This window comes from Thalassophryne amazonica, chromosome 19 (genome assembly GCF_902500255.1).
Source record: "Thalassophryne amazonica chromosome 19, fThaAma1.1, whole genome shotgun sequence".
Taxonomy (NCBI): Eukaryota; Metazoa; Chordata; class Actinopteri; order Batrachoidiformes; family Batrachoididae; genus Thalassophryne; species Thalassophryne amazonica.
The window spans coordinates 2,728,668-2,743,411 of NC_047121.1; the positions used below are offsets into that span (position 1 = coordinate 2,728,668).

The window sequence follows — 14,744 nt, forward strand, 5'->3', positions numbered from 1 at the left end:
TGTAAATGGTCATCAACACATTCCAATCGTATCTTTCTGAACTCTTCAGCATCAAACTCCATCGTGTCAATGTTTACAATGTGCTGAGCAATAACAGGGGAAGTTGCTCATAAACTTTAAGTTTCTTAAATATTTATTACAGTCACTCTTAAAACTTCAGTTATCTTTATAATTTAAAATTTTAGAATTAATGTAGATGAGATATACTCGTTATCAATTATCTGGGAACTACTTTTTGCGCAGGAATTCATCAAGCACGTCGGCCGCAGGCGCGTACTAACATAGAATACTCAGAAACTGGACAGTTGTTCGGCCATAACGAGAGCGTCCACCTTTAGCTTGTCATAAGCTAAGCTAATGGCGCTCGTGAGTGTGCAAAAACTCGATAGAAGTGGGTTCTGCGCAGAGCGCAGTGCTGACGCGCCTGAACACCATCGATCGTGTCATGTGACGGAGCGTTGTGTGTTCCGGTGTTTGTTTTCCTTCAGGTCAGATTTTATTTATTTATTTTTATCTCCGCGAAAATCACGAAATATGACGAAGTTCACTTTAAATGTCTCTTTGTTTGTACAGGTGCTGAGTCATGGCTGACGTGAGTATTTGTGCCTCATTTTCCAGATTAAATACATCTGTATTATTTTTACACATTAATTTGTACCGTGTATCTACAGCGCGTCTGTGGCCGTCAGGGTTCGAACCCCCGGTGTCACTGCACACGAGTCAGGTCAGCTTTTAAAAGGGTTTAACTGGCTGCAGAGTCAGTTTGATATGAAGACAAGTTCTCATTCTGACGTCCTGATGGACATTATGGATCACACATATAAATGTTTCATTTTGTGTGTCTCAGGCCTGTCCTCTGAAGAAGAACCGGTCAGTTTAGTTTGGTTTGAGGACATAAAGTTCATTTCATTCGCATAGTTCCATGTTCTACTTTTGGGTAGAAGCGTTTTTGATGGCGTCCACGCGACGTCTTTGACCGCGTCTGCGGTCCACGCGACATCTTTCAGAGCGTCTGCGGTCCACGCGACGTCATTCAGAGCGTCTGCGGTCCACGCGGCGTCATTCAGAGCGTCTGCGGTCCACGCGACGTCTTTCAGAGCGTCTGCGGTCCACACGGCGTCATTCAGAGCGTCTGCAGTCCACGCGGCGTCATTCAGAGCGTCTGCGGTCCACGCGACGTCTTTCAGAGCGTCTGCGGTCCACGCGACGTCATTCAGAGCGTCTGCGGTCCACGCGGCGTCATTCAGAGCGTCTGCGGTCCACGCGACGTCTTTCAGAGCGTCTGCGGTCCACGCGGCGTCATTCAGAGCGTCTGCGGTCCACGCGGCGTCATTCAGAGCGTCTGCGGTCCACGCGACGTCATTCAGAGCGTCTGCGGTCCACGCGACGTCTTTCAGAGCGTCTGCGGTCCACGCGGCGTCATTCAGAGCGTCTGCGGTCCACGCGACGTCTTTCAGAGCGTCTGCGGTCCACGCGGCGTCATTCAGAGCGTCTGCGGTCCACGCGGCGTCATTCAGAGCGTCTGCGGTCCACGCGACGTCATTCAGAGCGTCTGCGGTCCACGCGGCGTCTGTCAGAGCGTCTGCGGTCCACGCGACGTCATTCAGAGCGTCTGCGGTCCACGCGGCGTCTGTCAGAGCGTCTGCGGTCCACGCGACGTCATTCAGAGCGTCTGCGGTCCACGCGGCGTCATTCAGAGCGTCTGCGGTCCACGCGGCGTCATTCAGAGCGTCTGCGGTCCACGCGGCGTCATTCAGAGCGTCTGCGGTCCACGCGACGTCATTCAGAGCGTCTGCGGTCCACGCGGCGTCTTTGACGGCTTCTGTGGTCCAGGTGACATCTTTGTGTGTCTTTGCAGGATTTGAAGCGGTACCTGTACAAACAGCTGCAGAGGTTTGTATTTCAGCTCTCAGACGTTTTACCGCCTGCTGAGCGCTTTCTCACGCTCTCTGTCATCCTCCAGTGTTGAAGGTCTTCACGCCATCGTGGTGACAGACAGAGATGGTGTCCCTGTCATTAAAGGTAAGAGTCTGCCCCCGATCTCACACACACAGAGTCAGTGCAACACGTTAACGTGCGTACCGTGTGTCCACAGTGGCCAATGATAACGCCCCCGTGCACGCACTACGACCCGGCTTCCTGTCCACGTTTGCTCTGGCCACGGATCAGGGCAGCAAGCTGGGCCTGTCCAAAAACAAGAGCATCATCTGCTATTACAACACCTACCAGGTGAGATTCACTAAACCAGGCCTGTCAGCTGTAGATCTGAAGCTAAGCTTCAATAACCAGGCCTGTGTTGACTGAAGCAAAGCTTCAGTTGCACATTTTCCCCTCAAAAAGCCAAATCTCTCTTTTCCTTTGGTAAACATTCAGATTTGAGGTTTATAACCGTTCTGGGTTGACTGTGAGCGCTGTACTTCAACAGTAGAATTAATCCTTAGGATTACAGTTTACCTCGTAAACCTCCCTCTCACATATTTGAAAAATCAACCCAGAATGCATCGCTTTGTCAACATCAGTTTTTGTGTTTGTTTCATGGTCAGCTGAATTTCTTGTGTAGTATCTGTTTTCAGATCTGATCAGAAATCAATAAAAATTTAAATCTGTGTCAGTCTGTTTTCTGACACATCAGCTGAGGTCATGTCGGCGTCTTTTCACGTCATAACTCCAACTTCTTCTGTATATTCGTGGAAACAGAACCAGTGTCATCAGAATACCTTCAAGCTGTTTGTGTTTTTAATGTGTGTGTGTGTGTGTCTTTAACAGATTGTGCAGTTCAATCGGTTACCGCTGGTCATCAGCTTCATCGCCAGCAGCAGCGCCAACACAGGTAAAACCTCTGCGGGCGGGTTAGCCAGCTATGTTAACCTGAAGTCAGGATTTTCAGGGACAGGACCGTGGCTCACTTTTTCACCTGGCTGGGTCACTACGGTAACTTGACCAGGTTCTGTCCAGCGTGTGGTCTTTGTTTGAACCCGGAGCACAGACTTGGTTGATTTTTTTTTTGTTTGTTTGTTTTATGACAATGTCTCGTGCTGTCAGTCTGTCATGGTGTTAGAGATGTTCAGCAGGTTTTATGGCCAAGTGTAGAGGTAAAAACATTCCATGAAGGGCTTTTGTCTTTTTCCTGCCCTCTGTTGCTTGGAGTTAACACTACAGTTCTGGTAAAGTTCTGTCTCCGTGTTTGGACCACGTCTTCCTGATGGAACTTCAGTTTGTCGTGGCGACTTCGGACAGAGTCCCTAATCACCAGATGAGAGTCTAAGTGTTTCAGCTGTGCTCAGTTGTTCAAAAAGATCTCCTTAAAGGTGTCCAGAAAACTCAGAAAACATCAAAGTGTCAAAGCAACAGCTTTTATTTTGCCAACAAAGGAAGCAAAAGTCACAGTCATCAGGAACCCTGGAACAGCTTCCATTTACACACATCTGCATTCATCTTAAATACTGTGAAGTGGTCAGGTTCTCCACCCTAAAGGGTGGGGTTTTTTTCTAAACATAGCGGGTCTTACACCAGTAAAACCACCCGTGAATGGTATCATGTTTGGGGAAGTACCAGGGGCCTCATGTACAAAGACTTGCGTGTACTTTCTACTAAATATTGGTGTAAGCACAAATACGATATCGTATATTCAGATGCATTCAAAGTGTGCGTAGGCATGAATTCACAGATGTTACGTTTGTACATCCCACTGAATGTGGACCTGAGCGTGGACCCAAACCCCTCACTGGCCACGCCCCATTTAAATATGCAATTTCATGTAAATAGGACCTTTGAGCAGAGATTTCCCATGACGTCACATCAGACAACATGAACACAGAAAATAAATTGTACTACAGATAACTGGAAATGAGGTGGAGACACACAGGGACAGTTTATTCAGTACGCTGTTAAACGGATTAATCATTCACTCTGTTGACGTATCCTATAATCCCTTACGCACCAGAGTGTCGCTGCCGTCAAAACATAGAGAATCACATGACAGTTGTAAGCGAATATTATACTACAAAAATGTATTTTTATGCTTTTCGTCACGTTAATAAGAGACTGTTGCATGATACCCTGAAAACTTGCTAAAACAATTATAACAAATAATCCATGTCTGCTACGTTTAATCTGCATGGAATTTAATAAACGCAAACTGAATTTCAGACATATTATATATATTAGTCTGGAACAAAGAGGACAAACAGTGTTGTAAAGAACAATAATCAAGAGCAAACTTCATTTTCCTCCAGAACGACATGATCAGGAAGCGATTGTAGCTCACAGCAGCTCCCACTGAAAATAACAGAGAGACAGACTGTGATTCTCACATTTACATAAAACAAACACAATAACGTCTATAAACCCAGAGAATATATTCACGAGAGTTTTAGGCACAATATAAAAATAGTTTTATGTTGCGATGTTAATGGTGTTGTCTGTGTGCAGCAGTTAAAGTGCGGTGTGATCAGAGCGTCTCAATGCAGTTCTCAATGTTACTGAGATCTCGCAGCGCTGCGACCTCTCAGAGGTTTTGTGGGATTTAAATGCTTGTGGGAGTTACATAGCGTGTGTGTGAGGCCGCACACACTGATGTTAAAAATGTCACACTGTCAGTGCCTCCACTGACAGTGTGACATTCACAATTTACACACACGTTTATTGACCAATCCTGAACACAGGAAGTCTGTTAAGAAGCTCTGCAGCTCACCATCAAGCAAAAATAAAGACATTAATAATAATAATAACATATTTGAATGCGCACATGTACAAATGTGTCTGTGCTGGTTTTTGTTCAGAACAATTACACAAACTATTTCAGCGCAGCGCCTTCACAGCAACGTGTGCAGTCGGTAGCTCCGATTACATTTGGGAAACTGGCTCTCGCTGCAAAATGTACTGTAATTACTTTTATGACATTGACGAATTGTATAATATTATTGATTGAAATGATTTGGTATTAAAATAATATAAACATGCATACACAACATTGGCCAAGATAATACAAAAAGTGTAAAATGGATTTCCATGCCATAACTTTTAATATTTAAATATTGTTAAGTTTGTGATCATTTTCATTCTTGCCACCTGTTAGTTAGATTTTTAGTAAGATTAATTTTACAGTTACTTTTTCTGGATGTAGCTGGATGCGATTCGGATTTTTGCGTTCCAAACAGTGGGCGTGGCTCAGCTCAAGGGTGACTGGCACACAGCTGACTGATCAGCCAGGTCACGCGGGAATGCCCCTGATGCCAGGAAGCGCTGGTGGTTAGCACCTGTGTGCGCACAGACAAACCCTGGCTCTTCGCCGTATTGCACTCTGGGCCGACCGCAGTTCTGCGCACAACTGCAGGAGCAGTGTTCTTGGTAATCGAAATCAGTTTATGAGCCAGTTGTCGTCATTTGGAAATAAATCCTTGTGTTCCCTGAACACATGCTCACGTCAGATTGCACCATTTGCAAGGTCACTGCCATTTTCTGCATCACTGTGTGCATGTTTTTATATTCATCCATATAATTGCAAACACGTGGGTGTGTTAATTGTTCGTGTGTCTCTGATGTGCACATCTCTCTGATGACTTCATGTTTTCACACTATTAACGATTCCCTGCATCACCTTTACGTGTCCACAGTGTAACAATAGCTGCAGAAACATGCGCACGCCAGCCAGGATTTTTGCGTGATGCACCACACATTTCCACACTCACGTCACTTTAGATACATTTGCACGTGGACGTGAAGATGAGCGTACACCAGGTTTTTGTGCATATGCCCGCTTTGTACATGAGGCCCCTGGTCTGGAGAGTTCAGCTCAGGGTCCTGGACATTCACCATTCAGTACTTTGCAGGTGCAGCTCTAGTTTTATTTTTCTTCCTGCTTCAGCTCTCTCAGAGATTTTTTTGATTCAGTCTTTAAAAAAAAAAAATAACTCATCATAATTTTCCACTCATATGTTTGATTTAATTAAATTTTCCTTTAAAAAAAATTCTTAAATTTTCACCCATAATATCATTTTCTTGTCTCGTGGCTTTTTCTTTTTACAAACATACATTTTTCACAACATTTTTACAACATTTGAATATATCAGGTGTTTTTCTCAATACGATTAACTAGTCTGTGCAAAAAGAGTATGTACTTTATCCTTCTAAACATCTGTTATCAGTAATACTCAACATAATCATCTAATGGCATTTACATATCATTATAATATGTTTGTTGTTAGTATATCGCTTGTCTTTGGTTAAAATGACACCACAGGCTCCACATGGTACCCGGCTCACTGTTCCGGTCTTCCCAGGCAGTATCCCAGCCAAATACTAATCCTGATCCACTCGGCGTCAGCCGTACGGCTGACCTGCTTCGGCTACTGTCAGTTTTCATGCTTAGTGTCACGGACAGTAATGCTCTTCACAGAAAGATAAAAGTTTTAGGGTTTTAGGAGAGCGTTAAATTCAAATGGGGAACTCTGACGAAAGTTTGAACTATTATCTCTCTCTGAGGTTATTCAATCAATCAATTTTTTTTTATATAGCGCCAAATCACAACAAACAGTTGCCCCAAGGCGCTTTATGTTGTAAGGCAAGGCCATACAATAATTATGTAAAACCCCAACGGTCAAAACGACCCCCTGTGAGCAAGCACTTGGCTACAGTGGGAAGGAAAAACTCCCTTTTAACAGGAAGAAACCTCCAGCAGAACCAGGCTCAGGGAGGGGCAGTCTTCTGCTGGGACTGGTTGGGGCTGAGGGAGAGAACCAGGAAAAAGACATGCTGTGGAGGGGAGCAGAGATCGACCACCAATGATTAAACGCAGAGTGGTGCACACAGAGCAAAAAGAGAAAGAAACAGTGCATCATGGGAACCCCCCAGCAGTCTACGTCTATAGCAGCATAACTAAGGGATGGTTCAGGGTCACCTGATCCAGCCCTAACTATAAGCTTTAGCAAAAAGGAAAGTTTTAAGCCTAATCTTAAAAGTAGAGAGGGTGTCTGTCTCCCTGATCTGAATTGGGAGCTGGTTCCACAGGAGAGGAGCCTGAAAGCTGAAGGCTCTGCCTCCCATTCTACTCTTACAAACCCTAGGAACTACAAGTAAGCCTGCAGTCTGAGAGCGAAGCGCTCTATTGGGGTGATATGGTACTACGAGGTCCCTAAGATAAGATGAGACCTGATTATTCAAAACCTTATAAGTAAGAAGAAGAATTTTAAATTCTATTCTAGAATTAACAGGAAGCCAATGAAGAGAGGCCAATATGGGTGAGATATGCTCTCTCCTTCTAGTCCCCGTCAGTACTCTAGCTGCAGCATTTTGAATTAACTGAAGGCTTTTTAGGGAACTTTTAGGACAACCTGATAATAATGAATTACAATAGTCCAGCCTAGAGGAAATAAATGCATGAATTAGTTTTTCAGCATCACTCTGAGACAAGACCTTTCTGATTTTAGAGATATTGCGTAAATGCAAAAAAGCAGTCCTACATATTTGTTTAATATGCACTTTGAATGACATATCCTGATCAAAAATGACTCCAAGATTTCTCACAGTATTACTAGAGGTCAGGGTAATGCCATCCAGAGTAAGGATCTGGTTAAACACCATGTTTCTAAGATTTGTGGGGCCAAGTACAATAACTTCAGTTTTATGAGTTTAAAAGCAGGAAATTAGAGGTCATCCATGTCTTTATGTCTGTAAGACAATCCTGCAGTTTAGTTAATTGGTGTGTGTCCTCTGGCTTCATGGATAGATAAAGCTGGGTATCATCTGCGTAACAATGAAAATTTAAGCAATACCGTCTAATAATACTGCCTAAGGGAAGCATGTATAAAGTGAATAAAATTGGTCCTAGCACAGAACCTTGTGGAACTCCATAATTAACTTTAGTCTGTGAAGAAGATTCCCCATTGACATGAACAAATTGTAATCTATTAGACAAATATGATTCAAACCACCGCAGCGCAGTGCCTTTAATACCTATGGCATGCTCTAATCTCTGTAATAAAATTTTATGGTCAACAGTATCAAAAGCAGCACTGAGGTCTAACAGAACAAGCACAGAGATGAGTCCACTGTCCGAGGCCATAAGAAGATCATTTGTAACCTTCACTAATGCTGTTTCTGTACTATGATGAATTCTAAAACCTGACTGAAACTCTTCAAATAGACCATTCCTCTGCAGATGATCAGTTAGCTGTTTTACAACTACCCTTTCAAGAATTTTTGAGAGAAAAGGAAGGTTGGAGATTGGCCTATAATTAGCTAAGATAGCTGGGTCAAGTGATGGCTTTTTAAGTAATGGTTTAATTACTGCCACCTTAAAAGCCTGTGGTACATAGCCAACTAACAAAGATAGATTGATCGTATTTAAGATCGAAGCATTAAATAATGGTAGGGCTTCCTTGAGCAGCCTAGTAGGAATGGGGTCTAATAAACACGTTGATGGTTTGGATGAAGTAACTAATGAAAATAACTCAGACAGAACAATCGGAGAGAAAGAGTCTAACCAAATACCGGCATCACTGAAAGCAGCCAAAGATAACGATACGTCTTTGGGATGGTTATGAGTAATTTTTTCTCTAATAGTTAAAATTTTGTTAGCAAAGAAAGTCATGAAGTCATTACTAGTTAAAGTTAATGGAATACTCAGCTCAATAGAGCTCTGACTCTTTGTCAGCCTGGCTACAGTGCTGAAAAGAAACCTGGGGTTGTTCTTATTTTCTTCAATTAGTGATGAGTAGAAAGATGTCCTAGCTTTACGGAGGGCTTCTTTATAGAGCAACAGACTCTTTTTCCAGGCTAAGTGAAGATCTTCTAAATTAGTGAGACGCCATTTCCTCTCCAACTTACGGGTTATCTGCTTTAAGCTACGAGTTTGTGAGTTATACCACGGAGTCAGGCACTTCTGATTTAAAGCTCTCTTTTTTAGAGGAGCTACAGCATCCAAAGTTGTCTTCAATGAGGATGTAAAACTATTGATGAGATACTCTGTCTCCCTTACAGAGTTTAGGTAGCTACTCTGCACTGTGTTGGTATATGGCATTAGAGAACATAAAGAAGGAATCATATCCTTAAACCTAGTTACAGCGCTTTCTGAAAGACTTCTAGTGTAATGAAACTTATTCCCCACTGCTGGGTAGTCCATCAGAGTAAATGTAAATGTTATTAAGAAATGATCAGACAGAAGGGAGTTTTCAGGGAATACTGTTAAGTCTTCTATTTCCATACCATAAGTCAGAACAAGATCTAAGATATGATTAAAGTGGTGGGTGGACTCATTTACTTTTTGAGCAAAGCCAATAGAGTCTAATAATAGATTAAATGCAGTGTTGAGGCTGTCATTCTCAGCATCTGTGTGGATGTTAAAATCGCCCACTATAATTATCTTATCTGAGCTAAGCACTAAGTCAGACAAAAGGTCTGAAAATTCACAGAGAAACTCACAGTAATGACCAGGTGGACGATAGATAATAACAAATAAAACTGGTTTTTGGGACTTCCAATTTGGATGGACAAGACTAAGAGTCAAGCTTTCAAATGAATTAAAGCTCTGTCTGGGTTTTTGATTAATTAATAAGCTGGAATGGAAGATTGCTGCTAATCCTCCGCCCCGGCCCGTGCTACGAGCATTCTGACAGTTAGTGTGACTCGGGGGTATTGACTCATTTAAACTAACATATTCATCCTGCTGTAACCAGGTTTCTGTTAGGCAGAATAAATCAATATGTTGATCAATTATTATATCATTTACCAACAGGGACTTAGAAGAGAGAGACCTAATGTTTAATAGACCACATTTAACTGTTTTAGTCTGTGGTGCAGTTGAAGGTGCTATATTATTTTTTCTTTTTGAATTTTTATGCTTAAATAGATTTTTGCTGGTTGTTGGTAGTCTGGGAGCAGGCACCGTCTCTACGGGGATGGGGTAATGAGGGGATGGCAGGGGGAGAGAAGCTGCAGAGAGGTGTGTAAGACTACAACTCTGCTTCCTGGTCCCAACCCTGGATAGTCACGGTTTGGAGGATTTAAGAAAATTGGCCAGATTTCTAGAAATGAGAGCTGCTCCATCCAAAGTGGGATGGATGCCGTCTCTCCTAACAAGACCAGGTTTTCCCCAGAAGCTTTGCCAATTATCTATGAAGCCCACCTCATTTTTTGGACACCACTCAGACAGCCAGCAATTCAAGGAGAACATGCGGCTAAACATGTCACTCCTGGTCCGATTGGGGAGGGGCCCAGAGAAAACAACAGAGTCTGACATTGTTTTTGCAAAGTTACACACCGATTTAATGTTAATTTTAGTGACCTCCGATTGGCGTAACCGGGTGTCATTACTGCCGACGTGAATTACAATCTTACCAAATTTACGCTTAGCCTTAGCCAGCAGTTTCAAATTTCCTTCAATGTCGCCTGCTCTGGCCCCCGGAAGACAATTGACTATGGTTGCTGGTGTCGCTAACTTCACATTTCGCAAAACAGAGTCGCCAATAACCAGAGTTTGATCCTCGGCGGGTGTGTCGTCGAGTGGGGAAAAACGGTTAGAGATGTGAACGGGTTGGCGGTGTACACAGGGCTTCTGTTTAGGGCTACGCTTCCTCCTCACAGTCACCCAGTCGGCCTGCTTTCCCGGCTGCTCGGGATATGCCAGGGGGTAACTAACGGCGGCTAAGCTACCTTGGTCCGCACCGACTACAGGGGCCTGGCTAGCTGTAGAATTTTCCATGGTGCGGAGCCAAGTCTCCAATTCGCCCAGCCTGGCCTCCAAAGCTACGAATAAGCTACACTTATTACAAGTACTGTTACTGCTAAAGGAGGCCGAGGAATAACTAAACATTTCACACCCAGAGCAGAAAAGTGCGGGAGAGACAGGAGAAGCCGCCATGCTAAATCGGCTAAGAGCTAGTAGCTACGCTAAGCTAGCGGATTCCTAAAAACACGCAAAGTGAATAATGTGTAAATAATTTAGAGGTGATTCAGCAGAGGGAGTGCTTTAGTTAAGGCACGTAAAGATTACACTGGGAAACAAATCGTAATCTAGATAACTAGATCAATCTAACTGCTCAGATTAAACGGCTAACAGATACAGAAAAACACCGCTGTGCTCCGGAACAGGAAGTGATACAATACCGCAGTGAGAGCCAACCACCAGTAGAGGCAAGCAAGACTGGCAGTAACTTGTGCTTGTCAGGAGAAATTCCGTCCTGTAAACTTTCATGTCTTAAAACTCGAGCCATAAAACGCTCACAATTTAAATTTTTCTTCATTGATACTGGTAGGTCAGAGCTCTGCCTGCCAAAAAAAAATCTTGAATTTCTGACATTCATAAATGCTTTTTTGTTTTTTGTTGCTGATTTTGGGATTTCAAGTAAGAAATGTACCAGAAGCTCTGAAATGCTTACATCGACCAATAGATGGTGACAAAACTTACTAAAATGTGCGGCAAGGTCTCAGCTGTTTATAGATGGACTGGCGGCCAAAAATCACTTCCAGTTGTGTCTTTGAATTTATGGGCAACTTACTTGTAGATTAATTTACACACATCTATATAATCATAGCCAAGTAGCCTCTGTGCATGTGTGTGTGTGTGTGCGTGCGTGCGTGCGTGCATGTGTCTGGCTTCAATCATGGATAAACCGGGAGAGCTGACATTTGCCGTTTGGTATGCTTATGTATTTTTGGTCAAGGATGAATGCTATGAAAACAGAAAGTTGAACAAATATTTTTCAAGAAATTATCAATATTAACAGCAGTAAGCAAATGACGTGTTGCAATGCACCATGGGAGTTCAGGGTTTTAAATGTTATTATTATGGTTCATGTTAGTTTCATGGTGTTGGTGTTTTTGATTTATTGTTTTTGTAGTTCATAGAGCTGAAACAACTAATCGAGTTTATCGATTAAAATTGATTATTAAAATAGTTGTCAACTAATTTAGTCATCGATTAGTTGCTAAATAACTTTGTTTTACCGCATATGTTTAGTTTCTTCCATATAATCAACCAAGCTTTGCTTTGAATCTTGAACCAATGAAGGAGTGCTTCGAGCTGCTACTTTGTTGGTTTCATTTGTTTTATTTCACTTTATCTTAATTTTCCCCACTAAAACCCTAAAGAGCATATGTCTATGAGGCATATTTACCTTTTTTATGTTAAACTGACCTGTTATGGTCTTCTGAAACAGTTGATAGATGTATTTTATGCTAACGCCGATGCTAACGCATGTCTATGGCATTTTCAATGTTAAAGTTAGCATTAAGCTGCTGGCATTTCAGCATGTTTGTGCATTTGGTTTCTGTATAATAATTAATGGCTCAGCGTTTGTTGTCGTAAGAGTGTCAAATGTATTACAAATTATAATATTTTTTTTATTTTTTATTTCTATATTAATAATAGCAACAATAATAATAGTAATACTAATAGTAATAATGCTACAATACAATTTTAGAGAAAGAGACATGAGTCACGTGTTTCAATGTGAAATGACCACATACAAGTTATACAGAGAATGTTGCACATACGAGCGTATACTGAGTCAGGCTACAGTTTTTGATTTAGGTTTTATGGTTAACTGGTTATGCTAGTTGCTCATGTGCAGCAACAAAAATACCTCTTTTTTTCACCATATATTTTATAACATTTATATGTTTCAATGTTGTTTTATGGCAACTCAGCACTTTGATAAAGCAATGCCATTTGAAATAATTATTTTTGTTCTTTATTATAAACTGTTTTATTCTTTATTATTTTATATTTCAACAGCCAAGGGACATTTGACGATTTGAATGTTCTGTTGTGAAATAAAGTGATGGAAGGAGAGAAAAATTGTTTCTCTGGCACATTTTTAAAAAATTCCACGCTAATCCGATTAATCGATTAATCGTGTCGAAACCCCATCAGATTCATCAATGATCCAAATAATCGCTTGTTGCAGCCCTAGTAGTTCATTTGGTTTAGTTAAGTGTCATGTTGCCGTTACCATGAGTGACAAGTGGAGTGTGTTCGATGCCTTCCGCCACCGTCTCTGTTTGTGCCTGACTAAAAATAAAAGCACCTGCTTTTGGAAGAATGCAGACGAGACAAAAAGCTCTCTATGCGCACGCGTGTGTGTGTGTGTCTTCAATCATGGAGAAACCAGGGAGAGCTGACATTTGCCATTTGGTACGTTTATGTATTTTGGGTCAATAATGAATGCTGCAATCAATCAATCAATCAACTTTTTTCTTATATAGCGCCAAATCACAACAAACAGTTGCCCCAAGGCGCTCCATATTGTAAGGCAAGGCCATACAATAATTATGAAAAACCCCAACAGTCAAAACGACCCCCTATGAGCAAGCACTTGGCCACAGTGGGAAGGAAAAACTCCCTTTTAACAGGAAGAAACCTCCAGCAGAACCAGGCTCAGGGAGGGGCAGTCTTCTGCTGAGACTGGTTGGGGCTGAGGGAAAGAACCAGGAAAAACAAAACGTTGATGGGACAAATATTTTTAGAAAAACTATGAACATTAGCTAACATCACTGAACAATGGGCATTGCTAACTACATTCTGGACTAACCTGCCATTCCAGCAGGGGGCGGTAAATTGTCTATATGTTAAAAGCGTGAGTGTGATTTTTTTATTTAGTAAGTTCAATGTAAGTACATAATTGTAAATATGTTAAAAATATATGTATGACACAAAGTGGGGGGGGGGGGGGGGAGCACTTATTTCCATTGTGGTCTATTTAAAAATCAAATGACAAAATAGAAGTAATAATAACAATACTGATAATGATAATAATAGTGTGTATATGGTAACAAGAACGATAGCAAGAACCTAAAGAATTTATGAATACATTAAGATCCATTAAACCATTCAAATATTATGTAATGAACAAGAAATAAAAGGGTTGAGTTCTTCTAAAAGCTGTTGAGGTCTAAGGTTCTAAAAACATTCTGGACTCACACACCATTCCAACTCAGTATAGAAACTTTACACAATTTATTACCACCCTTGGAAAAATGTCAGCTACCTATTTTATAAACATGACCCATCTAGATCCCATGGATCCCCATGGACAACACACTAGTTCATGTTTAAGCGATTAAAACCGGGCAACTCTGCACTTAAATCACCCGTCCATCACTGTCTCATTCTGCCACTTACAGCCAACATGCTGCTTTCCCTCGATCTTACAAAATGTTGGACAGAGATTTTTATTTTAAACCAAAACCAGAAAATCTGTTTTTTTTTTTTTTTTTTAAACTGTCCGTGGTGCTGTGGTCACTGACGGCGTGCTGAATCCCCCGCTTGATGATGTCATGATGTGATTTGTGTCTTTAATTTCCCCTCCTTGATGACTGCACACAGGTTGTCTTCTCCACAGACACCTGAAAGCAACCTGTGTGCAGTTTCACCTTCACACTTTGACTCCAGCGGTTTCTCTGGGCCCTGATCCTGGTCTGGTTCTTCCACAGGGCTGATCATGAGTCTGGACAAGGAGCTGGCTGTGCTGATCGATGAGCTGAAGCAGGTGGTGGAGGTGGCTTGAGCTCCAGCAGACGCTGCTCCCTCGTGATGCTTTCAAGGGCTGTAGGAAAACCCACATCGTGCCGTCGTTCTCTGGATGAGGCTTCTGCAAATCATCAGTTTTAAAAATGTGTAATAAATGTTTCATTTTCAGCACCAGAGTATTTTTACTCCATTTTTTTTTTTTTTCTTTTGGGTGGTTTTTGCTGTAAACAGCCAGTGACGTGTTCGAGTGTTGTTCTTGTTGTTAGCTAATTCGCTG

At 42.0% G+C, this 14,744-nt stretch overlaps 1 protein-coding gene across 1 annotated transcript; it reads left to right on the forward strand.

Annotated features, from left to right (window-relative positions):
• The first annotated feature begins 386 nt into the window (after positions 1-386).
• Positions 387-14,643, forward strand: lamtor3 (late endosomal/lysosomal adaptor, MAPK and MTOR activator 3). The gene is made up of 7 exons (XM_034159774.1): positions 387-488; positions 574-592; positions 1,859-1,893; positions 1,964-2,022; positions 2,096-2,229; positions 2,767-2,830; positions 14,431-14,643. The coding sequence occupies exons 2-7, from the start codon at positions 584-586 to the stop codon at positions 14,502-14,504; spliced, it is 375 nt and encodes a 124-aa protein (XP_034015665.1). The 5' UTR covers positions 387-488; positions 574-583; the 3' UTR covers positions 14,505-14,643.
• The last annotated feature ends 101 nt before the right edge of the window (positions 14,644-14,744 follow it).

Excerpts from the sequence above, each read along its gene's own strand:
- lamtor3 (XM_034159774.1), top strand. Across the intron at positions 2,230-2,766 it reads GCTATTACAACACCTACCAG|ATTGTGCAGTTCAATCGGTT; the intron begins GTGAGATTCACT and ends TGTCTTTAACAG. Across the intron at positions 2,831-14,430 it reads CAGCAGCAGCGCCAACACAG|GGCTGATCATGAGTCTGGAC; the intron begins GTAAAACCTCTG and ends GTTCTTCCACAG.